Source organism: Phasianus colchicus, chromosome 35, assembly GCF_987193195.1.
Source record: "Phasianus colchicus chromosome 35, bPhaCol1.hap1.1, whole genome shotgun sequence".
Classification (NCBI taxonomy): domain Eukaryota; kingdom Metazoa; phylum Chordata; class Aves; order Galliformes; family Phasianidae; genus Phasianus; species Phasianus colchicus.
The window spans coordinates 2,730,305-2,756,941 of record NC_143470.1 but is presented as its reverse complement, the minus strand read 5'-3'; the positions used below and the strand labels follow the sequence as shown (position 1 = coordinate 2,756,941).

The window sequence follows — 26,637 nt, the reverse complement described above, 5'->3', positions numbered from 1 at the left end:
AACCCTACAGAACCCCAATGGGACCCAATGGGACCTCATAGACCCCAATGGACCCCAATGGGATCCCACAGACCCCAAAAGACCCCAATTGGACCCAGTGGACCCCAATGGATGCCAGTGGGACCCAATGGACCCCAATGGACCCTACAGCACCCCAACAGCCCCCAGTGGACTTCAATGGACCCCACTGCACCCCAATGGACCCCACTGGGACCCCACAGACCCCAATAGACCCCAACGGACCCCAACGGACTCCAATGGGACCCAAAAGACCCCAAGGGACCCCAGTGGACCCTACAACGCCCCATTGGGACCCAACGGACCCCAAATCCCTCGTGCCCTCCAAATCTCCAACCCAACCCCCCCAGGCCCCCCACAGCCCCCACCCCCACATCCCCCCATATCCCACCTCCCACAGCCCCCAACCCCCCCAAACCCCCCATATCCCACCCCAAGCCCCCCCACAGCCCCACACCCAACCCCCCCCAAGCCCTCAACTCCCCCACCCCCACATCCCCCCATATCCCACCCCACAGCCCCCAAATCCCATCCCAACCCCCCCACGCCCCCCACCCCACACCCCAACCCCAATCCCACCCCCACATCCCCCCATATCCCACCTCCCACAGCCCCCAACCCCCCCCAAACCCTCCAAAACCCCCCCGACCCCCCAACTGCCCCAAATCCCATCCCACCCCCCTACCCCACCCCCCAACCCCCCCAAACCCCCCATATCCCACCTCAACTCCCCCCACAGCCCCCCACCCAACCCCCCCCAATGCCCCCACAGCCCCCCACCCAACCCCTCCAAAACCCCCCGAGCCCCCAAGCCCCCCAAATCCCATCCCACCCCCCTACCCCAGCCCCCAACCCCCCCCCAAAACCCCCATATCCCACCCCAAGCCCCCCCACAGCCCCACACTCAACCCCCCCAAGCCCTCAACTCCCCCACCCCCACATCCCCCCCATATCCCACCCCACACCCCCCAAATCCCATCCCAACCCCCCCACGCCCCCCACCCAAGCCCCCCAAACCCCCCACCCCTACATCCCCCCATATCCCACCTCCCACAGCCCCCAAACCCCTGCATCCCACCCCAACCCCCCCACAGCCCCCCACCCCACACCCAACCCCCCCAAGCCCCCCCACAGCCCCCACCCCCTTCCATATCCCACCCCAAACCCCCCCCTATCCCACCTCCCACATCCCCCCACAGCCCCCACCCCCCTCCACATTCCCCCAATCCCATCCCCACATTCCCCCATATCCCACCTCCCACAGTCCCCAAGCCCCCCAAACCCCCCCTATCCCACCCCAACCCCCCCCACAGCCCCCCACCCCAAACCCAACCCCCCCAAGCCTCCCCACAGCCCCCACCCCCTTCCATATCCCACCCCAAACCCCCCACAGCCCCCCATATCCCACCTCCCACACCCCCCAACCCCCCCAAAGCCCCCCAGCCCCCCAGCCCCCCCCCACCTGGCACACGGCGGGGAAGAGCCCCGGCGGCACATGGTAGCCGTCCAGCCCCAGGGGGAACACAGCCGCCAGCGCCAGCGTGCAGCCAACCGCCGTCAGGTTGTTCAGCTGCGGCTGCGAGTTCTGGATGTACCTGCGGGAAGGGGGGTCACGGATACGGCGGGGGGGGCGGGGGGGCACAGATATGGGGATGGGGGGGAGGGAGGGGTCACAGGGATGTGGATGGGGGGCAGGGGGGACACAGATATGGGGATGGGGGGGGCAGGGGGCTCACAGATACGTCTGTGAGGGGCAGGGGGGGCAGGGGGGGCAGGGGGAGTCACAGATACATCTGTGGGGGGCAGGGGGGGGCACAGATATGAGGATGGGAGGGGAAGGGGGGGTCGCAGATATGGGGATGGGGGGGGAAGGAGGGGTCACAGGGACGTGGATGGGGGGCAGGGGGGGGCACAGATATGCGGATGGGGGGCAGGGGGGTCACAGGGACGTGGATGGGGGGCAGGAGGGGGACAGATATGGGGATGGGGGAAGAAGGGGGGCACACAGATATGGGGATGGGGGGCAGGGGGGTCACAGGGATGTGGATGGGGGGCAGGGGGGCACAGATATGGGGATGGGGGGCAAGGGGGGTCACGGATACATCTATGGGGGGCAGGGGGGTCACAGGGATGTGGATGGGGGACAAGGGGGGGGACACAGATATGGGGATGAGGGGGCAGGGGGGGTCACAGATGTGGGGATGGGAGGGGAAGGGGGGTCACAGATACGTGGATGGGGGGCAGGGGGGTCACATATATGCAGATGGGAGGGGAAGGGGGGGTCACAGATATGGGGATGGGGGGGTCACAGGGATGTGGATGGGGGGGCAAGGGGGCGGGCCACAGATATGGGGATGGGGGGGTGGGGGGGTCACAGGGATGTGGATGGGGGGCAGGGGGGTCACAGCTATGTGGATGGGGGATGGGGGGCTCACAGGGATGTGGATGGGGGGCAGGGGGGCACAGATATGGGGATGGGGGGCAAGGGGGGGGGTTGCAGATATGGGGATGGGGGGCAGGGGGGTCACAGGGACGTGGATGGGGGGCAGGGGGGACACAGATATGGGGATGGGGGGGAAGGGGGGGGTTGCAGATATGGGGATGGGGGGCAGGAGGGGGACAGATATGGGGATGGGAGGGGAAGGGGGGGGTCGCAGATATGGGGATGGGGGGCAAGGGGGTCACAGGGACGTGGATGGGGGGCAGGGGGGGGACAGATATGGGGATGGGGGGCAGGGGGGACCCAAGGATGTGGATGGGGGACAAGGGGGGGGGACACAGATATGGGGATGGGAGGGGAGGGGGGGGGGTCACAGGTACACGGATGGGGAAGAGGAAGAGGAAGAGGAAGAGGAAGAGGAAGAGGAAGAGGAAGAGGAAGAGGAAGAGGAGAAAAGGGAAGAGGGAGAAGAAGGGGAAGAGGAAGGGGGAGAGCAAGAGGAAGGGGAAGCGGAACAGGAAGAGGAAGAGAAAAAGAGGAAGAGCAAGAGGAAGGGGAAGGGGAAGGGAAGAGGAAGAAGAAGAGGAAGGGGAACAGGAAGAGGAAGAGGAAGGGGAAGCGGAACAGGAAGAGGAAGGGGAAGGGGAACAGGAAGAGGAAGAGGAAGAGGGAGGGGAAGCGCACCGCACGTGGCCGTTGTGGATGTTGAAGGCCAGGCAGACGACGGCCAGCACGATGCCCAGCGCCGCCAGCACCGACAGCGACACGAAGAGCCGCTGTGACACGAAGCGGAAGGTGGAGATCACCTTGGTGTAGTCCGCGGGGGGGGAGCCGCCTGGGGGGCAATGGGGCGGTGAGGGGGGCGGGATGTGCCCCACTGTGTGCCCCATAGCGCCCCATAGCGCCCTATGGCACCCCATAGCACCCCATAGAAACACACAGTGCCCCATAGCGCCCCCTAGTGGAGATCACCTGGGTGCAGTCCGCGGGGGGGGAGCCGCCTGGGGGGCAATGGGGCGGTGAGGGGGGCAGGAAGTGCCCCACTGTGTGCCCCATAGCGCCCCATAGCGCCCTATGGCACCCCACAGAGCCCCACAGTGACACACAATGCCCCACGGTGTGCCCCATAGCGCCCTATGGCCCCATAGTGCCCCATACTGCTCCATAGCGCCTTATGGTGACGCACTGTGCCCCATAGCACCCCATAGCGCCCTGCAGCACCCCATAGCACCCATAGCACCCAACAGCACCCCACAGCACCTCGTAACACCCCACTGCACCCCATAACACCCCATAGCACCCTATAACACATCATAGCTCCTCACAGCACCCCATAATGCCCCCTAACACCCCATAGCACCCCATAGCACCCCATACCACCCCATAGCACCCCATAACACATCATAGCAGCCCCCAGCACCCCCCAGCACCCCATACACCCCATAGCACCCCATAACACATCATGGCAGCCCCCAGCACCCCATAGCACCCCATAACACATCACGGCAGCCCCCAGCACCCCCCAGCACCCCATACACCCCATACACCCCATACACCCCATAGCACCCCATAACACATCACGGCAGCCCCCAGCACCCCCAGCACCCCATACACCCCATACACCCCGTAGTGCCCCATACACCCCATAACACCCCATACACCCCATAGCGCCCCATCCCCTCACCGATCCACTTGTCGGTGTTGTACCAGGACAGGTTGTCCTTGGTGCTGTCGTAGTAACCGATCTTCTTGTACACACCGCCTGGGGGCAGGGGGGGGCAGGGGGAGATGGGGGGCAGGGGGGGCAGGTGGGGGCAGGTGGGGGTGGGGGGGGAGATGGGGGGCAAGGGACCAGGTGGGGGGGCAGGTGGGGGCGGGGGGGTGGATGGGGGGAAAGGGGGGCAGATGGGGGCAAGTGGGGGCGGGGGGTGGAGATGGGGGGGGAGATGGGGGCAGATGGGGGGCAGGGGGGGCAGGTGGGGGCAGATGGGGGGGGGAGGGGAAGGCAGGGGTAGATTGGACCCCCTGCCCCCCCCCCTCCAGCCCCCCCTCTGGTGTTGCCCCATAATGGAGTGGGGGTGAGGAGGAGGGGGACCCCAAACCTCTATGGGGCGTCCCTGAGCTTCTGTGGGGTGACTCAGATTCCTATGGGGTGAGCCACAGCTCCATGGGGCGCCCCACAGCTCTGTAGGGTGCCCCACACCACCATGGGCGTCCCATAACCCCTATAGGGTCACCCACACCTCTATGGGCGCCCCATAACCCCTATAGGGTCACCCACCCCCCGATGGGCGCCCCATAACCTCTATAGGGTCACCCACACCTCTATGGGCGCCCCATAACCCCTATAGGGTCACCCACACCTCTATAGGCATCCCATAGACTCTATAGGATCACCCACCTCCCTGTGGGCGTCCCATAACCTCTATAGGGTCACCTACCCCCCTATGGGGTGCCCCACAGCTCCATAGGGTCACCTCTATAGGGTCACCTACCCCCCTATGGGGTGCCCCACAGCTCCATAGGGTCACCTCTATAGGGTCACCCACCCCCCTATGGGGTGCCCCACAGCTCCATAAGGTCACCTCTAGGTGTCCCATCACCCCTATAGGGGGACCCGCTGCCCCTATGGGGTTTCCCTGGCCTTTTATGGGATCCCCCCATATCCCCCCCAACCCCACAGCGCTGTGGGGTCGCACCCACCCTGCAGCTGCTCAATGAGGGTCCAGGCCATGCGCGACCCGCTGGCGTCGAACACAACGTGACCCTATAGGGGATATGGGGGAAAAGGGACACGGGATACGGGATATAGGATATGGGATATGGGGGAAAAAGGACACGGGATATGGGATATGGGGATATGGGATATGGGATGTGGGGGAAAAGGGACACGGGATATGGGATATGGGGATATGGGATGTGGGGGAAAAGGGACACGGGATATGGGATATGGGGATATGGGATACAGGGGATATGGGGGAAAAGAGGGGATCTGGGGTTGAGTGCTGACATTGGGGTCCCCCCCTGAAGGACCCCTTCCCATTCTGTGGGGGTTTGGGGTGCGGCTGGGTGTGGGGCTGAGCTGTGGGGCTGATCTATAGGGCCAGGCCATAGTGTCGATCTATGGGGGTGGGGTATAGGGTCGATCTATAGGGCTGGGCTATAGGGCCGATCTATGGGGCCGATCTATGGATCTGGCTAAGGGTCTGGTCTCTAGGGCCGATCTCTGGGGTCGATCTCTGGGGACGGGCTATAGGGCCGGTTTATGGGGCCGATCTATAGGTTCAGGCTATAGGGTCTATGGGTCAGGCTATAGGGCCAATCTATAGGGCTGACCTCTAGGGCTGATCTATGGGGCTGGGCTATAGGGTCAGTCTATGGGGCTGGTCTGTGGGTCCAGCTATAGGGCTGATGTATGGGGCTGGTCTATAGGTCTGACTATAGGGCCAGTGTATGGGTCTGGCTATGAGTCCAGCTATAAGGCCGGTGTAAGGGGCCGGCTATAGGGCTGGTCCATGGTCTGGCTATAGGGCTGGTCTATGTGGCGGCTATGGGTCCGGCTATAGGGCCGGTTATAGGGCTGGTGTATGGGTCTGGCTATGGGTCCAGCTATAGGGCTGGTTATGGGTCTGGCTATAGGGCTGGTTATGGGTCCGGCTATGGGTCTGGCTATGGGGCCGGCTATGGGGCCGGCTATGGGTCTGGCTATGGGTCCGGCTATGGGGCCGGCTGTGGGGCCGGCTGTGGGGCTGGTCTATGTGTCTGGCTATGTGTCTGGCTATGGGGCTGGCTATGGGGCTGGCTCTGTGCCTGGCTATGTGTCCAGCTATGGGGCCGGCTATGTGTCCGGCTATGTGTCCGGCTATGGGGCCGGCTGTGGGTCTGGCTATGGGTCCGGCTGTGGGTCCGGCTATGTGTCTGGCTATGTGTCCGGCTGTGTGTCCGGCTATGTGTCCGGCTATGGGGCCGGCTATGGGGCCGGCTGTGGGTCCGGCTGTGGGTCCGGCTGTGGGTCCGGCTATGTGTCCGGCTATGGGTCCAGCTATGGGTCCGGCTATGTGTCCGGCTATGGGTCCGGCTGTGTGTCCGGCTGTGTGTCCGGCTATAGGGCTGGTCTATGTGTCCGGCTGTGTGTCCGGCTGTGTGTCCGGCTATGGGGCCGGCTATGGGGCTGGTCTATGTGTCCGGCTGTGTGTCCGGCTGTGTGTCCGGCTGTGGGGCCGGCTATAGGGCTGGTCTATGGGGCCGGCTATGTGTCCGGCTATGGGTCCAGCTATGGGTCCGGCTGTGGGGCCGCACCGAGACGCCCTCGAAGGCGGAGGAGTTGAGCGCGCGGTAGATCTCGGCCGTGATGTTGCGGTTGTTGTAGTTGAAGTCCTCCAGGCGCAGCGCCCTCTGCCGGAGCGCCGTGGCGGTGCGGTTCAGCGCCAGCGCCAGCGCCCAGATGGCGTCGTAGGCCAGCGGCGCCTCCTGGAAGCCGCCCGTCTCCTCGGGGTGCCGCCCCAGGCGCCGCTGCAGCCGCGCCACGAACTCCTGCGATGTCTGGGGGGGGGGGGGGGTCAGCACCGCGCAGCACCAAGCGCAGAACCGCTGCGGGACAACGCAGCACCACAGAATCCCACGGAACACCATCAAATCTCACACAACCCCACAGAACCCCATACAATCCCATAGAATCTCATACAACCCCACAGAATCTCATACAATCCCATAGAGTCTCATACGACCCCATAGAATCCCATAGAATCTCATACAACCCCACAGACTCCCATAGCATCTCATACAACCCCATAGATACCCATATAATCTCATACAATCCCATAGAATCCCATATAATCTCATGCAACCCCATAGAACCCCATATAATCTCATACAACCCCACAGAATCCCATAGAATCTCATACAATCCCATACAACCCCATAGAATCCCATAGAATCTCATACAACCCCACAGAATCCCATAGAATCCCATAGAGTCTCATACGACCCCATAGAATCCCATAGAATCTCATGCAACCCTTTGGAATCCCACAGAATCCCATAGAATCTCGTACAACCCCATAGAATACCACAGAACCTCATACAACCCCATAGAATCTCATACAATCCCATACAGCCCCACAGAATCCCATATAATCTCATACAACCCCATAGATACCCATAAAATCTCATACAACCCCATAGAACCCCACAGAATCCCATAAAATCTCATACAACCCCATAGAATCCCATATAATCTCATACAACCCCATAGATACCCATAAAATCTCATGCAACCCCATAGAACCCCATAGAATCCCACAGAATCTCATACAACCCTACAGAATGCCACAGAATCCCATAGAGTCTCATACAACCCCACAGAATCCCATAGAACTCCATAGAATCTCATACAACCCCATAAAATCCCATAGAATCCCACAGAATCTCATACAACCCTATAGAACCCCATATAATTTCATACAACCCCATAGAACCCCATAGAATCTCATACAACCCCATAGAACCCCATAGAATCCCCTAGATCCCCACATAATCTCATACAACCCCATACAACCCCAAACAATCCCATGTAAGCCCATAAACCCATAGAATCCCATAGAACCCCACAGAACCCCATAGAACCCCACAGAATCCCACAGAATCTCATACAACCCCATACAACCCCATACAACCCCAAATATTCCCATGCAACCCCACAACCCCATATAATCCCACAGAACCCCATAGAACCCCATAGAATCTCATAGAATCCCACAGAATCTCATACAACCCCAAATAATCCCGTGTAAACCCATAACCCCAAATAATCCCATAGAACCCCATAGAACCCCATAGAATCCCACAGAATCTCATACAACCCCACAGAACCCCAAATAACCCCATGCAAACCCATAACCCTACATGGCTCCATAGAACCCCATAGAACCCCACATAATCCCATACAATCCCCTACAGCCCCATAACCCCCCATAACCCCCCATAATCTCAAATAATCTCAAATAATCCCATATAATCCCACATAATCCCAAATAATCCCATATAATCCCACATAATCCTGTACAACGACACATAATCCCATACAACCACATACAACCCCATAACCCCACATAACCCCATATAACCCCAAATAATGCCATATAATCCCACCATCCCATAACCCCATACAACCCCATATAACTGCATGCAACCCCATAACCCCACACAACCCCACGTAACCCCAAATGATCCCATATAATCCCATAATCCCATACAACCCCACATAACCCCATAACTTTATAACCCCAAATAATCCCACATAATCCCACATAATCCCCTGGAATCCCCCACAATCCCCCATAATTTCATACAATACCACATAATCCCATATAAACCCCCATAATCCCCCACAACCCCACATAATCCCCCTTAATCCCCTGGAATCCCCCATAACCCCATATAACCCCATATGACCCCAAATAACCCCCCACCATCCCCCACAATGCACTGCCCCACCACCCCCACAATGCACTGCTCCTCGTCCCCCACAATGCACTGCCCGGCCACCCCCCACAATGCACTGCTCCTCCACCCCCACAATGCACTGCCCCACCACCCCCACAATGCACTGCTCCTCCACTCCCACAATGCACCGCCCCATCCCCCAGCATGCACTGCGCACCATGTTGGAGATGCTCCTGGTGTTCTCGGGGTTCAGCATGACGATCTCGGTGGTCACGTGACCCTCCACCGCCTCCGCCATTTCCGCCTCGGTGCAGTTGATGGAGGGGTCGCGCACCCGGAACCAGTTGTCGGCGTACCAGCCAATCAGGAACCAGACGTACTTCTTGCCGTACAGCTTCTCCTTGTACACCTGGCGCGGGGCGCGGCCCGCCGTACGGCCCCATAAGTACAGCCCCATAAGTACGGCCCCATAAGTACGGCCCCATAAGTACGGCCCCATAAGTACGGCCCCATAGGTACCGCCCCATAAGTACAGCCCCATAGGTACCGCCCCATAGGTACAGCCCCATAGGTACCGCCCCATAGGTACAGCCCCATAGGTACCGCCCCATAAGTACCGCCCCATAAGTACGGTCCCATAGGTACCGCCCCATAAGTACCACCCCATAAGTACCGCCCCATAAGTACTGCCCCATAAGTACCGCCCCATAAGTACCACCCCATAAGTACCGCCCCATAGATATGGCCCCATAAGTACCGCCCCATAAGTACCGCCCCATAGATATGGCCCCATAGGTACGGCCCCATAGGTACGGCCCCATGGGTACGGCCCTATAGGTATGGCCCTACAACTAATACCGCCCCATAGGTACGGCCCCATAGATACGGCCCTACAGATACAGCCCTATAACTATAGCCCTATGGTACGGCCCTATGGTACGGCCCCATAGGTACGGCCCTATGGCTATGGCCCTATAGGTAAGACCCCATAGGTATGGCCTTATAGGTACGGCCCTATAGATACGGCCCTATAAACATGGCCCTATGGATACAGCCCTATAGATACGGCCTGCCCCATAAATACGGCCCTACAGACACAGCCCTATAAATATGGCCTGCCCCATAGATACAGCCACCCCATAGATATGGGCCTATAGACACATCCCTATAAATACCATCCTATAGATACAACCTGCCCTATAGATACAGGCTGCCCTATAGGTACTGCCCTACAGATGCGGTCCTATAAACACAGCCCTATAAACGCAGCCTGCCCCATAGGTACAGCCCTATAGATATGGCCTGCCCCATAGATATGGCCCCATAGGTACAGCCCGCCCCATAGATATGGTCCTACGGATGCAGCCTGCCCCATAGATACAGCTTGCCCCATAACCCCATAACCACACCCCATAACCCCCCATAAGCACATATAACCCCATAAATCCCCCATAACCCCATATAACCCCATATACAACCCCATAATCCCCCCCAAAACCCCCCCAGACCCCATAACCCCATACAACCCCATAACCCCATACAACCCCATAACCCCATACAACCCCATAATCCCCCCCATAACCACCCCATAACCCCATACAATCCATACAATCCATACAACCCCATATAACCCTATATATAACCCATAAATCCCCCATAACCCCATATCATCACCCCATATAACCCCATATACAACCCCATAACCCCATATAACCCCATAACCCCATAAAATCCCATACAACCCCATTTATAACCCCATACACAACCCCATAACCCTATATAACCCCATATAACCCCAATGAACCCCATACAACCCCACAACCCCCCAACCCCCCCCCATAACCCCATATAACCCCATACATAACTCCATATAACCTCATAGAACCCCATATCATCACCCCATATAACCCCATACAACCCCATATAACCCCATACAACCCCATAATCCCACACAACCCCACACAACCCCATAACCACCCCATATAACCCCATAACCACCTGATATAACCCCATACAACCCCATAACCCCATATAGCCCCATAACCACCTCATATAACCCCACACAACCCCACACAACCCCACATAGCCCCATAACCCCATAACCACCCCATATAACCCCACACAACCCCATAACCCCATATAACCCCATAACCACCCCATATAACCCTACACAATCCCATAACCCCATAACCCCATATAACCCCATAACCCCACATAACCCCATAACCCCACACAACCCCATATAACCCCATAGCCCCATAAATCCCCCATAACCCCCCACAACCCCATAACCCCATATAACCCCACACAACCCCATAACCCCATATAACCCCATAACCCCATAACCACTCCATATAATCCCACACAACCCCATAACCACCCCATATAACCCTACACAACCCCATAACCCCATAACCACCCCATATAACCCCACACAACCCCATAACCCCACACAACCCCATAACCCCATAACCACCCCATATAACCCTACACAACCCCATAAATCCCCCATAACCCCACACAACCCCATAACCCCATAAACCCCCCATAACCCCACACAACCCCATAACCCCATAAACCCCCCACAACCCCACACAACCCCATAACCCCATAAATCCCCCATAACCCCACACAACCCCATAACCCCATAACCCCATAACCACCCCACAACCCCCAGCCGCACACCTCACAGAAGACTTTCCGCGCCTCGGTCTCGTAGAACAGCCCCACGATGATCCGCGCGTCCTGCCGCTGCGGGACAGCGGGCCTCGTTTGCATACATTTGCATACATTTGCATGCTGCCACCCCCCTCTCCCCTCCCCCCCCCACGACCCTCATTAGCATAAATTTGCATGAGCCTGGCAGGAGAACCCCTACCTGCCGCCCTTTGGGGATCTCCACCCCACTTATGGGGCTGCCCCACACTTATGGGGCCGCCCATCACATATCCCTGCCCACACTTATGGGGCTGCCCCACAGATATGGGGCTGCCCGTGAGATATCCCCACCCCACACTTATGGGGCTGCTGTCCCCACCCCACACTTATGGGGCTGCCCTTCACATATCCCTGCCCCACACTTATGAGACTGCCCATTCAGTGCCCCCACCCCACACTTATGGGGCTGCCCATCGAATGCCCCTGCCCCACACTTATGGGGCTGCCCCACAGATATGGGGCTGCCCATGAGATATCCCCACCCCACACTTATGGGGCTGCCCATCGAATGTCCCCACCCCACACCTACAGGGCTGCCCATCGGGTGTCCCCGCCCCACACTTATGGGGCTGCCCCACACGTGTGGGGCCGCTCTCACCTTCAGGTTGCGCACTGGGGCCGCGGGGTCGGAGAAGAAGCTCTGCCTGAAGGTGATCTCCAGCCCCGCCTCCCGAACCCGCTGGTCCAGATCGTCCAGGGTCTGGGGGGGGGCGACGTGTGGGGCACAATGTGGGGCGATGTGTGGGGTGGGGGGTGATGTGTGGGGTGATGTGTGGAGCACAATGTGGGGCGATGTGTGGGGTGGGATGTGGGGCAGAACAACAGCATGGGGGGGGAAGACAGAGAGCAGAGTGAGATGGGATGGGGGTGGGGTGTGGGGCAGTTATGGGGCAGCTGGGGGATGGTTGTGGGGCAATTATAGGGCTATATAGCTATGGGGGCTATGAGGCAGCTGTAGGGCAGCCGTGGGGCAGCTATGGGGCAGCTATGGGGCAGCCGTGGGGCACATTACTGATGTGAAGACCTCAGGGTGATGGTGGTGCTTAGGGGGCAGCTGTGGGGTGGTTATGGGGCAGCTATGGGGCAGCTATGGGGTATCTATAAGGCAGCTATGGGATATCTATGGGGCAGCTATGGGGCAGCTGTGGGGCACATTACTGATGTGAAGACCTCAGTGGTCTGCTGGATGGTGGTGGTTATGGGGCAGCTATGGGGCAGCCAGGGGGCAGCTATGGGGTATCTATGGGGCAGTTATGGGGCAGCTATGGAGTATCTATGGGGCAGCCGTGGGGCAGCTATGGGGCAGCTATGGAGTATCTATGGGGCAGCCATGGGGCGCATTACCGACGTGAAGACCTCGGTGGTCTGCTGGATGGTGGTGGTTAAGGGGCAGCCATGGAGCAGCTATGGGATAATCTATGGGGCAGCTATGAAGTATCTATGGGGCAGCTATGGGGCAGCCGTGGGGCGCCTTACCGACGTGAAGACCTCGGTGGTCTGCTGGATGGTGGCGATTTTGGTCCAGCCCCACTTCTTGAAGAGCTGCACGCGGGTGGGGTTGTGCAGCGTCGCCGAGGGGTGGGTGCGGAAAAACGTGGGGAAGCGCTGGCGGTTGGACAGAGCCGGGGAGCTGGAGCCGTACGACAGCTGGGGGCACAGGGGGCAGCCGCTGGGTTGTGCTGTTGTGTCGTTGTGTCGTTGTGGTGGTGTGGTGTTGTGTCGTCGTGGTGGTGTGTCGTCGTGGTGGTGTGTCGTTGTGGTGTTGTTGTGGTGGTGTGTCGTGGTGGTGTGTTGTTGTGGCGTTGTGTTGTTGTGGTGTTGTGTCATCGTGGTGGTGTGTCGTTGTGGTGGTGTGGTGGTGTGGTGTCGTTGTGGTGGTGTGTTGTTGTGGTGTGTCGTCGTGGTGGTGTGTCGTTGTGGTGGTGTGGTGGTGTGGTGGTGTGGTGTCGTTGTGGTGGTGTGTCGTTGTGGTGTGTCGTTGTGGTGGTGTGTCGTTGTGGTGGTGTGGTGGTGTGTCGTTGTGGTTGTGTGTTGTTGTGTTGTTGTGTCGTGGTGTTGTGTCGTCGTGGTGGTGTGTTGTTGTGGTGGTGTGTCGTCGTGGTGGTGTGGTGTTGTGTTGTTGTGGTGGTGTGTCGTTGTGGTGGTGTGTTGCTGTGGTGGTGTGTTGCTGTGGTGGTGTGTTGCTGTGGTGGTGTGTTGCTGTGGTGGTGTGTTGCTGTGGTGGTGTGTTGCTGTGGTGGTGTGGTGTTGTGTCGTTGTGGTGTTGTGTCGTTGTGGTGTTGTGGCGTTGTGTCGTTGTGGTGTTGTGTTGTGGCGTTGTGTCATTGTGTTCCTCACCACCACGAGGTTCCACATCTGCATGTTGTGTTACCGTCGTTGTGTTGTTGTGCCATTGTGTTGTGGTTGTGTCGCTGTGCTGTTGTGTCACTGTTATATCATTGTATCATTCCTTACCACCACGAGGTTCCACATCCGTGTGTTGTGTTACTGCTGTGTCGTGTTGTTGTGTTGTTGCTGTGTGGTTGTGTGGTTGTGTAGCTGTGTGGTTGTGTGGTTGCGCAGTTGTGTAGTTGTGTAGCTGCGTTGCTCACCACCACGAGGTTCCACACCCGCGTGTTGTGTTGTTGCTGTGTGGTTGTGTAGCTGTGTAGCTCTGCTGTTGTGTAGCTGTGCTGTTGTGTAGCTGTGTGGTTGTGTAGCTGTGTGGTTGTGTAGCTGCGTTGCTCACCACCACGAGGTTCCACACCCGCGTGTTGTGTTACTGCTGTGTTGTGTTGTTGCTGTGTGGTTGTGTAGCTGTGTGGTTGCGAGGTTGTGCAGTTGTGCAGTTGTGCAGTTGTGTGGTTGTGCAGTTGTGTAGCTGTGTGTTTGCGTTGCTCACCACCACGAGGTTCCACATCCGCGCCGCCTCGGCCACCAGCGTGGAGACGCTGCTGCAGCCCGGCATCAGCACCACCTTGATGGGGTCGCTGTACAGCAGCTCGTACAGCAGCTGCGTCGCCTGGCCCGGGTCGCACTGCGAGCAAACCAGTATCACCAGTATGGCACCAGTATGGCACCAGTACGGCACCAGTAACACCAGTACGGCACCAGTACAGAACCAGTATCACCAGTACGGCACCAGTGTGACCAGTACAACCCGCACAGCATCACAGCGCTCACTGCTCGGCAGCTCACACAGCACCACCGGCCCCATAACCACAGTGACCCCATAACCGCACTGACCCCATAACTTCAATGACCCCATAACCCCAATGATGACCCCATAACCACAGGGATCCCAAAACTGCACTGGCTCCATAACCCCAATGATCCCATAACCACACTGACCCCAGAACTCCAGTGACCCCATAACCTCAATGACCCCATAACCCCACCAACCCCACAACCCCAATGACCCCCATTACCCCCCCCCAGCCCCAAACTGCCCCAAAACCCCATACCACCCCATAACCCCATACCACCCCATAACCCCCCATGACCCCCATCGCCCCCCACTCCCCCATCACCTCACACCCCCCGCCCCCAGCCCCCCCCCCACCCCATAACCCCACCCCAACCCCCCCCCCCCCCACCCCACACAGCCCCCCGCCCACCCAGCTGTGGTGGTGGATGAGGCGCAGCTCGTAGTCGGGCAGGGATGCCCCCATAGCCCCCATCACCCCATAGCCCCCATCACCCCAATGACCCCCATCATCCCCCGTCACCCCACCACCCCAACACCCCCCATCATCCCATACCCCCCCCCACCCCATACCCCGCCCCCCCGCACCCTGCTGTCGCAGTGGATGAGGCGCAGCTCGTAGTCGGGCAGGGATGCTCCCATCACCCCAATGACCCCCATCACCCTGCAGCCCCCACCATCTCATACCCCCCACCCCCCACCCCAGCCCCCCACCCCCCCCACCCCACACAGCCCCCCGCCCACCCTGCTGTCATGGTGGATGAGGCGCAGCTCGTAGTTGGGCAGGGATGCTCCCATACCCCCCATACCCCCCCATCACCCCATACTCCCCCACCACCCCAATGACCCCCATCAGCCCCCATCAGCCCCCCACCCCAACGCCCCCCCCTGCCGCCCCGCACCCTGCTGTCATGGTGGATGAGGCGCAGCTCGTAGTCGGGCAGGGATGCTGCCATACCCCCCATAGCCCCCCATCACCCCATACCCCCCATCACCCCAATGACCCCCATCACCCCCCCCCACACCCTGCTGTCATGGTGGATGAGGCACAACTCACACTTGGGCAGGGATGCTGCCATACCCCCATAGCCCCCATCACCCCATAGCCCCCACCACCCCAACGCCCCCCCCCACCCCATACCCCACAACCCCCCCCACACCCTGCTGTCATGGTGGATGGGCCACAGCTCGGTACTCAGGCAGGGATGCTCCCATAGCCCCCATCACCTCCCATCACCCCACCATCCCAACACCCCCCATTACCCCATACCCCCCATCCCCCCACGACCCCCCCGCACCCAGCTGTGGTGGTGGATGAGGCGCAGCTCGTAGTCAGGCAGGGATGCTCCCATACCCCCCATCACCCCATAGCCCCCATCACCCCATAGCCCCCATCACCCCATAGCCCCCACCACCCCGATGACCCCCACCCCCCCCCTGCACCTTGCTGTCGTGGTGGATGAGGCGCAGCTCGTAGTCGGGCAGGGATGCTCCCATACCCCCATAGCCCCCACCACCCCAATGACCCCCATCACCCCACCACCCCACCACCCCAATGACCCCCAGCCCCCCATCACCCCAATGACCCCCACCACCCCAATGACCCCCAGCCCCCCACCACCCCGATGACCCCCACCCCCCCCCCGCACCTTGCTGTCGTGGTGGATGAGGCGCAGCTCGTAGTCGGGCAGGATGTCGTGCCTCCTGTTGACGTCCTCCAGCGCCATGCGCACGGCCGGCAGACACGCCTGCCCGCCCGGCCAGCCGCCGCTCATGGGGAACAGCGCCCCCACGTGGATCAGCTTCCGCCCTGCCGCCCCCGGGGGGGGGGGCCAAAGCAGCGCCGCGCTCAGCGCCAGGGTCCAGAGCCGGCAGCGGGCGGGGGGGGGCGGGGGGGGCCGCGGGGGGGGGGAGGGGGAGCGGGCGCGGGGGTCGGGGGGGGCCGCCATGGTGCCGCTTAACGGGGACGGCGCTGCGCCATGGCGGAGGGGAGGGGCGGAGGGGGGGGGCGGGGGGCGGGGAGCGGGGCGGGGGAGGGGTTTGGGGGGGAGGGGTTTGGGGGGGGCGGGGTGGCGCGATGCGATGCGGCGCTTTTAGGGTGGGGGGGGTCGGGGGGAGACTACGGGGGTGGGGAAATCGGGGTGGGGGTCCTACGGGGATGGGGGGCAGGGATGGGGGTCCCTATGGGGCCGGGGGGGTCCTATGGGGATGGGGGGTCGGAGCTGTGGGTCTCTATGGGGCCGGGGAGGTCCTATGGGGATGGGGAAATCGGGGGTGGGGGTCCATATGGGGATGGGGGCGGCTGTGGGTCACTATGGGGCTGGGGGGGTCTATGGGGATGGGGGAGATCAGGGATGGGGGTCCATATGGGGATGGGGGGGTCGGAGTTGTGGGTCACTATGGGGCTGGAGGCCATGGCTGGGGGTCCCTATGGGGATGGGGGGACAGGGATGGGGGTCCAAATGGGGATGGGGGGGCTGTGGGTTTCTATGGGGCCGGGGAGGTCCTATGGGGATGGGGGCACAGGGCTGGGGGTCCATATGGGGATGGGGAGACTGTGGGTCCCTATGGGGCTGGGGGAGATGAGGGCTGGGGGTCTAAATGGGGATGGGGGGGTCAGGGCTGGGGGCCGCTATGGGGCTGTGGGGGTTATGGGGTCTGTGGGTCAGGATATGGGAGGATATGGAGCCGGGAGGGGTCAGGGGCTGTGGGGGGGTCCTACAGGGCCAGGGAGGATCAGGGCTGGGGGTCCCAATGGGGATGGGGGGTTTATGGGGTCTGTGGGTCCCTATGGGGTCACTGTGGGGCTGCAGGGTGGCCCTATGGGGCAGAGACACTGTGGGGTGCGGGGCGGGGCACTCACCAGAGGGTGGGCGACGAACTGTGGGGGGGGGGAACCGCATCAGTGGGGAGAGGTGCCCCACAGAGCCCCACAGGACCCCATAAGACCCCCTGGTCTCTCCCAGCCCCACACCAGACCCCCACAGGACCCCTAATTTCCCCTTAGAACCCCACAGAACCCCAGAGAACCCCCCCAAGCCACTCCGGACCCCCCAGGACCCCATAGGATCCCCCCAGTCCCGTCAGGACCCCATAGAACCCCCCCATGACCCCCACAGAACCCCAGTAGGGCCCCCCAAGACCCCATAGGACCCCATATTCCCCCTCAGGACCCCATATTCCCCCCATATCCCCTCCAGGACCCCATATTCTCCCCTATACTCCCCCCCGGGACCAAATATTCCCCCTCAGGACCCCACATTCTCCCCAGGACCCCAAATTCCCCCCCAGGAACTCCCAAGGCCCCATATCCCTCCATATTCCCCCCCCATATCCCCCCCAGGACCCCACATTTCCCCTCAGGACCCCATTGGACCCCATATTCCCCCCATATCCTCCCCAGGACCCTGTATCCCCCCCAAGGACCCCACATTCCCCCCCAGGACCCCATATCCCCCCATATTCCCCCCACATTCCCCCCCAGGACCCCACACCTTCCCCATATCCTCCCGCATCCCCCCCAGGACCCCATATCTCCCCCATATCCCCCCAAGACCCCACATCCTCCCCATATCCCCCCATATTCCCCCCAGGACCCCATATCTCCCCCATATCCCCCCATATTCCCCCCAGGACCCCATATCTCCCCCATATCCCTCCTATATCCCCCCATATTCCCCCCAAGACCCCATATCTCCCCCATATCCCCCCATATTCCCCCCAGGACCCCATATCTCCCCCATATCCCCCCCATATCCCCGCATATTCCCCCCAAGACCCCATATCCCCCCCATATCCCCACATATTCCCCCCAGGACCCCATATCTCCCCCACATCCCCCCCATATCCCCCCAGGACCCCACATCCCCCCATATCCCCCCCCATATCCCCCCATATTCCCCCCAAGACCCCATATCTCCCCCATATCCCCCCATATCGCCCCCAGGCCCTCATATCTCCCCCATATCCCCGCATATTGCCCCCAAGACCCCATATCCCCCCCATATCCCCGCATATTGCCCCTAGGACCCCATATCTCCCCCACATCCTCCCCATATCCCCCCACATTCCCCCCAGGACCCCATATCTCCCCCATATTCCCCCCATATTCCCCCCAAGACCCCACATCCTCCCCATATCCCCCCACATTCCCCCCAGGACCCCATATCTCCCCCATATCCTCCCCATATCCCCCCACATTCCCCCCAGGACCCCATATCTCCCCCACATCCCCCCCATATTCCCCCCAGGACCCCATATCCCCCCATATCCCCCCATATTCCCCCCAAGACCCCATATCCCCCCACATCCCCCCATCCCCCCCCCCGCCCCACTCACGCTCGCAGACGGGTTTGGGGTCGCTCCAGCGGCCGCTCTTGGTGCAGTCGCTGCGGGCGCTGCCCACCAGGCGGAACCCGGGGTCGCAGCTGTACTCGGCCCAGGACCCCTCGACCGGGACCCGCTCCGTGCCCCGCGGCACCGCGCGCCCGTTCTCCAGGCTCAGGTGCAGCTTGGGGCACGTCCGCACTGCAGCCGGGGGGCACAGAAACCCCAGTAACACCAATGGAGCCCATGGAACCCCAGTAACACCAATGGAACCCAATGCAACCCCAAGAACCCCAATAATCCCAATGGAACCCCAATAACACCAATGGAGCCCATGGAACCCCAATAACACCAATGGAACCCAATGCAACCCCATGGAACCCCAATAATCCCAATGGAACCCAATGGAACCCCAAGAACCCCAGTAGAACCCCAAAAACCCCAATAATCCCAATGGAACCCCATAGAACCTCAATAATCCCAATGGAACCCCATGGAACCCCAAGAACTCCAATGGAACCCAATGGAACCCCAAGAACCCCAATGGAACCCCCAAAAACCCCAATAATCCCAATGGAACCCCAATAACCCCAATGGAACCCAATAACACCAATGGAACCCAATGGAACGCCAAGAACCCCGATAGAACCTCATGGAACCCCAATAATCCCAATGGAATCCCAATAACACCAAAGGGATCCAATGGAACCCAATGGAACCCCAGTAACACCAAGAACCCCAATGGAACCCACTGGAACCCCAATAATCCCAACAGAACCGTTCTCCAGGCTCAGGTGCAGCTTGGGGCACGTCCACACTGTGGCTCAGGGGCCACAAAAACCCCAATAACACCAATGGAACCCAATGGAACCCCAACAATCCCAATGGAACCCAATGGAACTCTAATAACACCAATGGAACCCAATGGAACCCCATAGAACCCCAATGGAAAGCAATGGAACCCCATGGAGCCCCAATAACACCAATGGAACCCAATGGAACCCCAACAATCCCAATGGAACCCAATGGAACCCCAAGAACCCCAATAACACCAATAGAACCCAATGCAACCCCAAGAACCCCAATAATCCCAATGGAACCCCAATAACACCAATGGAACCCCAGTAAATCCCAATAGAACCGTTCTCCAGGCTCAGGTGCAGCTTGGGGCATGTCTGCACTGCGGCTCGGGGGCCACAAAAACCCCAATAACACCAATGGAACCCAATGGAACCCCAAGAACCCCAATAATCCCAATGGAACCCCAATAATCCCAATGGAACCCCAATAACCCCAATGGAACCCCATGGAACCCCAATAATCCCAATGGAGCCCCAAGAACTCCACTGGCACCCCAATAATCCCAACAGAACCGCTCTCCAGGCTCAGGTGCAGCCTGGGGCACGTCTGCACTGCAGCCCCGTGGAGACACATGGAACCACATGAAACCCCAAAAACCCCAATAACCCCAATAGAACACAATGGAACCTCAAGAACCCCAATAATCCCAATGGAACCCCAAGAACCTCCGATATCCCCCATTAGCACCCAATAACCCCACAAACATCCCCCCATGACTCACAGCACCCGCTGGGCTGCCCCATGGTCATCCGTGTCCCCATAGCAGCCCTAAATCCCCCCCTAGGACCCCAATATCCCCCCTTAGGACCCCAATACCCCCCTTAGGACCCCAATAGCCCCCAATACCCCCCTTAGGACCCCAATATCCCCCCCCAGCCCCCCCCCCGACTCACAGCATCTGCTGGGCTGCCCCATGGCGGTCCATGTCCCCATAGCAGCCCCAAATCCCCCCTTAGGACCCCAATAGCCCCCCCCAGCCCCCCCCTGACTCACAGCATCTGCTGGGCTGCCCCATGGTGGTCCAGGTCCCCATAAACAGCCCCAAATCCCTCAATATCCCCCTTTAGGACCCCAATATGCCCCCTTAGGACCCCAATACCCCCCTTAAGACCCCAATATGCCCCAATACCCCCCTTAGGACCCCAATATCCCCCATTAGGCCCCCCCCCCAGCCTCCCCCATGACTCACAGCATCTGCTGGGCTGCCCCATGGTGGTCCAGGTCCCCATAAACAGCCCCAAATCCCCCAATATCCCCCTTTAGGACCCCAATATCCCCCAATATCCCCCTTTAGGACCCCAATACCCCCCAATAGCCCCCCTTAGGACCCCAATACCCCCCTTAGGACCCCAATATCCCCCAATATCCCCCCCCCAGCCCCCCCCTGACTCACAGCATCTGCTGGGCTGCCCCATGGCGGTCCATGTCCCCATAGCAGCCCCAAATCCCCCCTTAGGACCCCAATATCCCCCCCAGCCCCCCATAACTCACAGCATCTGCTGGGCTGCCCCATGGCGGTCCATGTCCCCATAGCAGCCCCAAATCCCCCCTTAGGACCCCAATATCCCCCCCAGCCCCCCATAACTCACAGCATCTGCTGGGCTGCCCCATGGCGGTCCATGTCCCCATAGCAGCCCCAAATCCCCCCTTAGGACCCCAATATCCCCCCCAGCCCCCCATAACTCACAGCATCTGCTGGGCTGCCCCATGGCGGTCCATGTCCCCATAGCAGCCCCAAATCCCCCCTTAGGACCCCAATATCCCCCCCAGCCCCCCATAACTCACAGCATCTGCTGGGCTGCCCCATGGCGGTCCATGTCCCCATAGCAGCCCCAAATCCCCCCTTAGGACCCCAATATCCCCCCCAGCCCCCCATAACTCACAGCATCTGCTGGGCTGCCCCATGGCGGTCCATGTCCCGTCCCGCTGGCACTGGCGCACCTTGGGCCCCACGATGTGGCGCTCGGGCCGGCACACGTACTCGATCTCGTAGTCGAAGGGCAGCACGCGGACGCTGCGCACCTCCTCGGGGGTCAGCCCCCGGTAACGGATGCCCCCGTCGCGGGGGGGGTGGATGACGGCACAGCCTGCGGGGGGCAAGGGGGGGGGGGCAGGGGGGGGCGTGGGGAGGTGGGGGGTATGGGGAGATTGGGGGGATGTGGGGGGATGTGGGGAGGTGGGGGGATGTGGGGGTGTGGGGGGTATGGGGGACAGGGGGGGGCATGGGGGGTATGGGGGAATTGGGGGGATGTGGGGGGGTGGGGGGAGGTGGGGGGTATGGGGTTGTGGGGGGTATGGGGTTGTGGGGGGGTATGGGGGGGATTGGGGGGATATGGGGGGATGTGGGGAGGTGTGGGGGTATGGGGGGTGTGGGAGGGTGGAGGGGGGCAGGGGGGGACATGGGGAGGTGGGGGGTATGGGGAGATTGGGGGGATATGGGGGGATGTGGGTGTGTGGGGGGTATGGGGGACGGGGGGGGCATGGGGAGGTGGGGGGGATGTGGGGGTGTGGGGGGGTATGGGGGGATTGGGGGCATATGGGGGGAGTGGGGGGGCAGGGGGGGACATGGGGAGGTGGGGGATGGGGGGGGTGGGGGAATTGGGGGAATTGGGGGGGTGTGGGGGGATGTGGGGAGGTGGGGGGATATGGGGGTGTGGGGGGTATGGGGGACAGGGGGGGGCATGGGGAGGTGGGGGGGATGTGGGGGGGTGCGGGGAGGTGGGGGGATATGGGGGTGTGGGGGGTATGGGGTTGTGGGGGGGTATGGGGGGATTGGGGGGATATGGGGGGATGTGGGGGGGTGTGGGGGTATGGGGGGTGTGGGAGGGTGGAGGGGGGCAGGGGGGGACATGGGGAGGTGGGGGGGATGGGGGGGTGGGGGGTATGGGGGAATTGGGGGGATATGGGGGTGTGGGGGGGTATGGGGGATGGGGGTGTGTGGGGGGACGGGGGGTGACGTGGGGAGGTGGGGGGATATGGGGAGGTGGGGGGATTGGGGGGATGTGGGGGGGTGTGGGGGCAGTGGGGGGGTGTGGGGGCATAGGAGGAGACATGGGGGTGTGGGGGGTATGGGGGGATATGGGGGGGTGTGGGGGTGTCGGGGGGGTATGGGAGGTGTGGGGGGGTGTGGGGGAGTATGGGGAGATTGGGGGGATATGAGGGGAGTGGGGGGCATGTGGGGAGGATATGGGGGGTGTGGGGGGGGGATATGGGGGGGGTGGGGGGATGGGGGGATGTGGGGGCATCGGGGGGATGTGGGGGTTATGGGGAGGTGGGGGGGATGTGGGGGGGTATGGGAGAGTGGGGGGACATGGGGGGTTGGGGGGGTGTGGGATTGTGGGTGAGGATATGGAGACATGGGGGGTGGGGGGGTATAGGGGGGTACGGGGGGGTGCGGGGATATGGGGGGACATGGGGGGGTGTGGGGGACATAGGGGGACATAATGGGGGTGCGATGGGGTGACACAATGGGGACAAAGGGGAGACGGAATGGGGACGTAATGGGGGTGGGATGGGGGGATGTGGGGGGGGACATGGGGGGGACAGAATGGAGACATAATGGGGATGGGGGGGATGTGGGGGGGGACGGGGGGGACATAATTGGGATGCGGGGGTGGGATACAATGGGGACACGGGGGGACGGGGGGAGGACAGAATGGGGACACAGGGGGGGACACAATGGGGACGGGATGGGGGACCCAACAGGGACCCAACGGGGACACAGGGGGGTCGGGGGGGGGACGAAGAGGGGGGGAGACACAATGGGGACAGAATGGGGAACCAATGGGGACGGGATGGGGGGGGACGCGATGGGGACACAACGGGGACACAGGGTGACACAATGGGGACGCGATGGCGGCGCTCAGCACTGGGTGCCACCTCCTCCTGTCACCCCCACCTACCGCCGGCCCCCCCCTCGTGCCGCACCCCGTCACCCCCCCGTCCCCACGTCACACCCCCACCTGTCACCCCTCGTGTCACCCCCAGGCACCACCGTCGCCCCCCCGCGTCACCGTGTCACCCCCCGTGTGTCACCCCCCCCCGTCACCGTGTCACCCCCACGTATCACCCCCGTGTCACCCCTCGTGTCACTGTGCCACCCCCCCCATGGCACCGCGTCACCCCCACGTGCCACCCCCACATCATCGTGTCACCCCCCCATGTCACCCCCGTGTGTCACCCCTGCGTCACCCCCCTGTGCGTCACCCCCATGCCATCGTGTCACCCCCCCATGTCACCCCCCTGTCACTCCCTGTGTCACCCCTCCGTGTGTCACCCCCATGCCACTGTGTCACCCCCCCACGTCACCCCCACGTCCCCATATCACCCCCATGTGTCACCATCACCCCCCCCAAGTCACCCCCTCCATGTCACCCCCCCACGTCACCCCCGTGTCCCCATATCACCTCCACGTGTCACCCCCGTGTCACCCCCCCGTGTCACCCCCCCTATGCCACCCCCTGTGTGTCACCCATGTCACCCCCCCACGTGTCACCCCCGTCACCCCCCATGTCCCCATATCACCCCCCATGTCACCCCCCCCGTGTCACCCCCCCATGTCACCCCTGTGTGTCACCCCCCCCCATGTCACCCCCCTCGTGATGTCACCGTGTGTCCCCCCCCATTTCGGTGTCCCCCCCCCGCTGTCCCCACCTTCGGTCACGTTGACACGCAGCGCCCATCCGGGGGTCACAGCGAGCAGCAGCAGCACGGCCTGGGGGGGCAGCGAGAGTGATGGGGGGTGGGGGTCACGGGGGGGTTGGGGGTCACGGGGGGGGTTGGGGGTCACAGGGGGGGTTGGGGGTCACGGCTCCTTACCACAATGAGCCCCATGGCGGCCTGGGGTCACCGCTGTCACCTGCTGTCACCTGCCAGAAAGGGACGGCGGCACTCACTGCTGGGCTGCTGTGGGGCAGCCCATGGATGCTGCCCCATAGATGCACTGTGCCCTATAGACAGCGCCCCACAGAAGCACAGCTGTGCCCCATAGATGCTGCCCCACAGAAGCACAGCTGTGCCCCATAGATGCTGCCCCATAGATGCATGCTGTGCCCCATAGATGCTGCCCCACAGATGCACAGCTGTGCCCTACAGATGCTGCCCCACAGATGCACGCTGTCTCCCACAGATACTGCCCCATAGAAGCACATTGTGCCCCATAGATGCTGCCCCATAGAAGCACATTGTGCCCCATAGATGCTGCCCCACAGATGCACAGCTCTGCCCTACAGAAGCTGCCCCATAGATGCACGCTGTGCCCCATAGATGCTGCCCCATAGACACACACTGTGCTCTATAGACAGTGCCCCATAGATGCACACTGTACCCCATAGATGCTGCCCCACAGAGGCACAGTTGCACCCTACAGACGCTGCCCCATAGAAGCACGCTGTGCCCCATAGCTGCTGCCCCACAGATCCACACACAATGCAAACTGTGCCCCATAGCTGCTGCCCCATAGACGCACACCGTGCCCCACAGGTGGTGCACAACGCGCGCCGTGCCCCATAGACGCAGAGCTGCGCCCCACAGATCCGTGCACGCCGCAAACGTCCGGGCGGTGCACACCTCCCTCCGGCCGCTCCCCGCCGCCGCCCTTTTTGCACGCCTTGCACGCCTTGCACGACGCGGACCGCGCCCCACGCGCTGCACGCGCGCCCCGCCCCCCCTCCCGTATTTGCACGCGCACCGCCCGCCCCTCCCCCCCCCAGCAAAAACCGCTCCGTGCGCCTTGCACGCCTTGCACGCTTCGCGTGTATTGCACGCCTTGCACGCTTCGCGTGCACGGCAGCCATTGCACGCCTTGCACGCTTTGCACCCCTCGCGCCCACTGCACACCTCGCACCCTTTGCACGCCCGGCACACCTTGCACACCTCGCACCCTTTGCACGCACTGCACACCTTGCACACCTCGCACCCTTTGCACGCATTGCACACCTTGCACACCTCGCACGCTTTTTGGGGGCGATTCAGGGATAAGGAGGGGTCCCGTCCCCCCCCCATAGGAAACGGTCGGGGGGGGGGGGGCGACATGGGGAGGTCACGTGATGCAGTGGGGCTGTGGGGGGGCCCGAAACCCACGGTGGGGTCCGGGGGGGGCAGCTGGGAAGGGGGGGGGGGGGGGGAGGGATCACGTGATGCGGTGGGGGGGCACCCAAAGACCCCAATGGGGCCGCGGGGCGGTGGGGGGGGGGTCCCCAAACCTCCCCCATCCCAGCATCCCCTCCCCCCCCATTCCGTACCTCTGCGTTATCCGGAGCCGCTCCGTGCGCGGGGGGGGGAACCGGAAATTCGGAAATTGGGGGGGGGGGGGGGATTTGATGGGCGACCCCCGAATATTGGGGGAGGGGGCGGGGGGGGGCGGCCTCTATGCCGACGGGGATCCCACGGCGGAGAGCAATAAAAATAATTTTATATATATTTTTTTAGGGGGGGGTCCGATAATTTCCGGGAGGAGCGCGGGATGATTGGATTCTTTTTTTTTTTTTTTTCTGGGGGGAATTCCGTGAATTTTGGGGCCCCCCCGCAGCGCGGGGCGGAACGGGGCTGAGCGGCGGGAGGGGGCGGGGCTTAAAGCAGGGGGCGGGGCTTGCAGGGGGCGGGGCTTCCGGCGGGGTGGATGGAGACGAGGCTGGGGGCGGGGCTA

At 61.6% G+C, this 26,637-nt stretch overlaps 1 protein-coding gene across 4 annotated transcripts in view; it reads right to left on the bottom strand.

The window, feature by feature from the left end:
- Positions 1-26,303, bottom strand: part of GABBR1 (gamma-aminobutyric acid type B receptor subunit 1) — a 34,419-nt gene extending 8,116 nt beyond the window's left edge. For 2 of the 4 annotated variants that reach the window (XM_090129077.1, XM_090129079.1), the window contains exons 1-17: positions 26,234-26,303; positions 24,810-24,859; positions 24,645-24,705; positions 21,875-22,078; positions 19,143-19,331; positions 17,668-17,685; positions 16,454-16,614; positions 14,502-14,636; positions 13,097-13,267; positions 12,219-12,320; positions 11,588-11,653; positions 9,120-9,311; positions 6,758-7,000; positions 5,162-5,225; positions 4,143-4,220; positions 3,143-3,293; positions 1,481-1,613 (exon numbers count right to left, since the gene is read on the bottom strand). In XM_090129077.1, coding sequence (XP_089985203.1) covers positions 1,481-1,613; positions 3,143-3,293; positions 4,143-4,220; positions 5,162-5,225; positions 6,758-7,000; positions 9,120-9,311; positions 11,588-11,653; positions 12,219-12,320; positions 13,097-13,267; positions 14,502-14,636; positions 16,454-16,614; positions 17,668-17,685; positions 19,143-19,331; positions 21,875-22,078; positions 24,645-24,705; positions 24,810-24,824 — 1,983 coding nt within the window. In that variant the 5' untranslated portion in view covers positions 24,825-24,859; positions 26,234-26,303. Of the gene's footprint in view, positions 1-1,480; positions 1,614-3,142; positions 3,294-4,142; positions 4,221-5,161; positions 5,226-6,757; positions 7,001-9,119; positions 9,312-11,587; positions 11,654-12,218; positions 12,321-13,096; positions 13,268-14,501; positions 14,637-16,247; positions 16,311-16,453; positions 16,615-17,667; positions 17,686-19,142; positions 19,332-20,884; positions 20,933-21,874; positions 22,079-24,644; positions 24,706-24,809; positions 24,860-26,233 lie in introns of those variants that run through there. The other 2 variants (XM_090129080.1, XM_090129081.1) reach the window with 2 other exon arrangements.
- Positions 26,304-26,637: the final 334 nt, after the last annotated feature.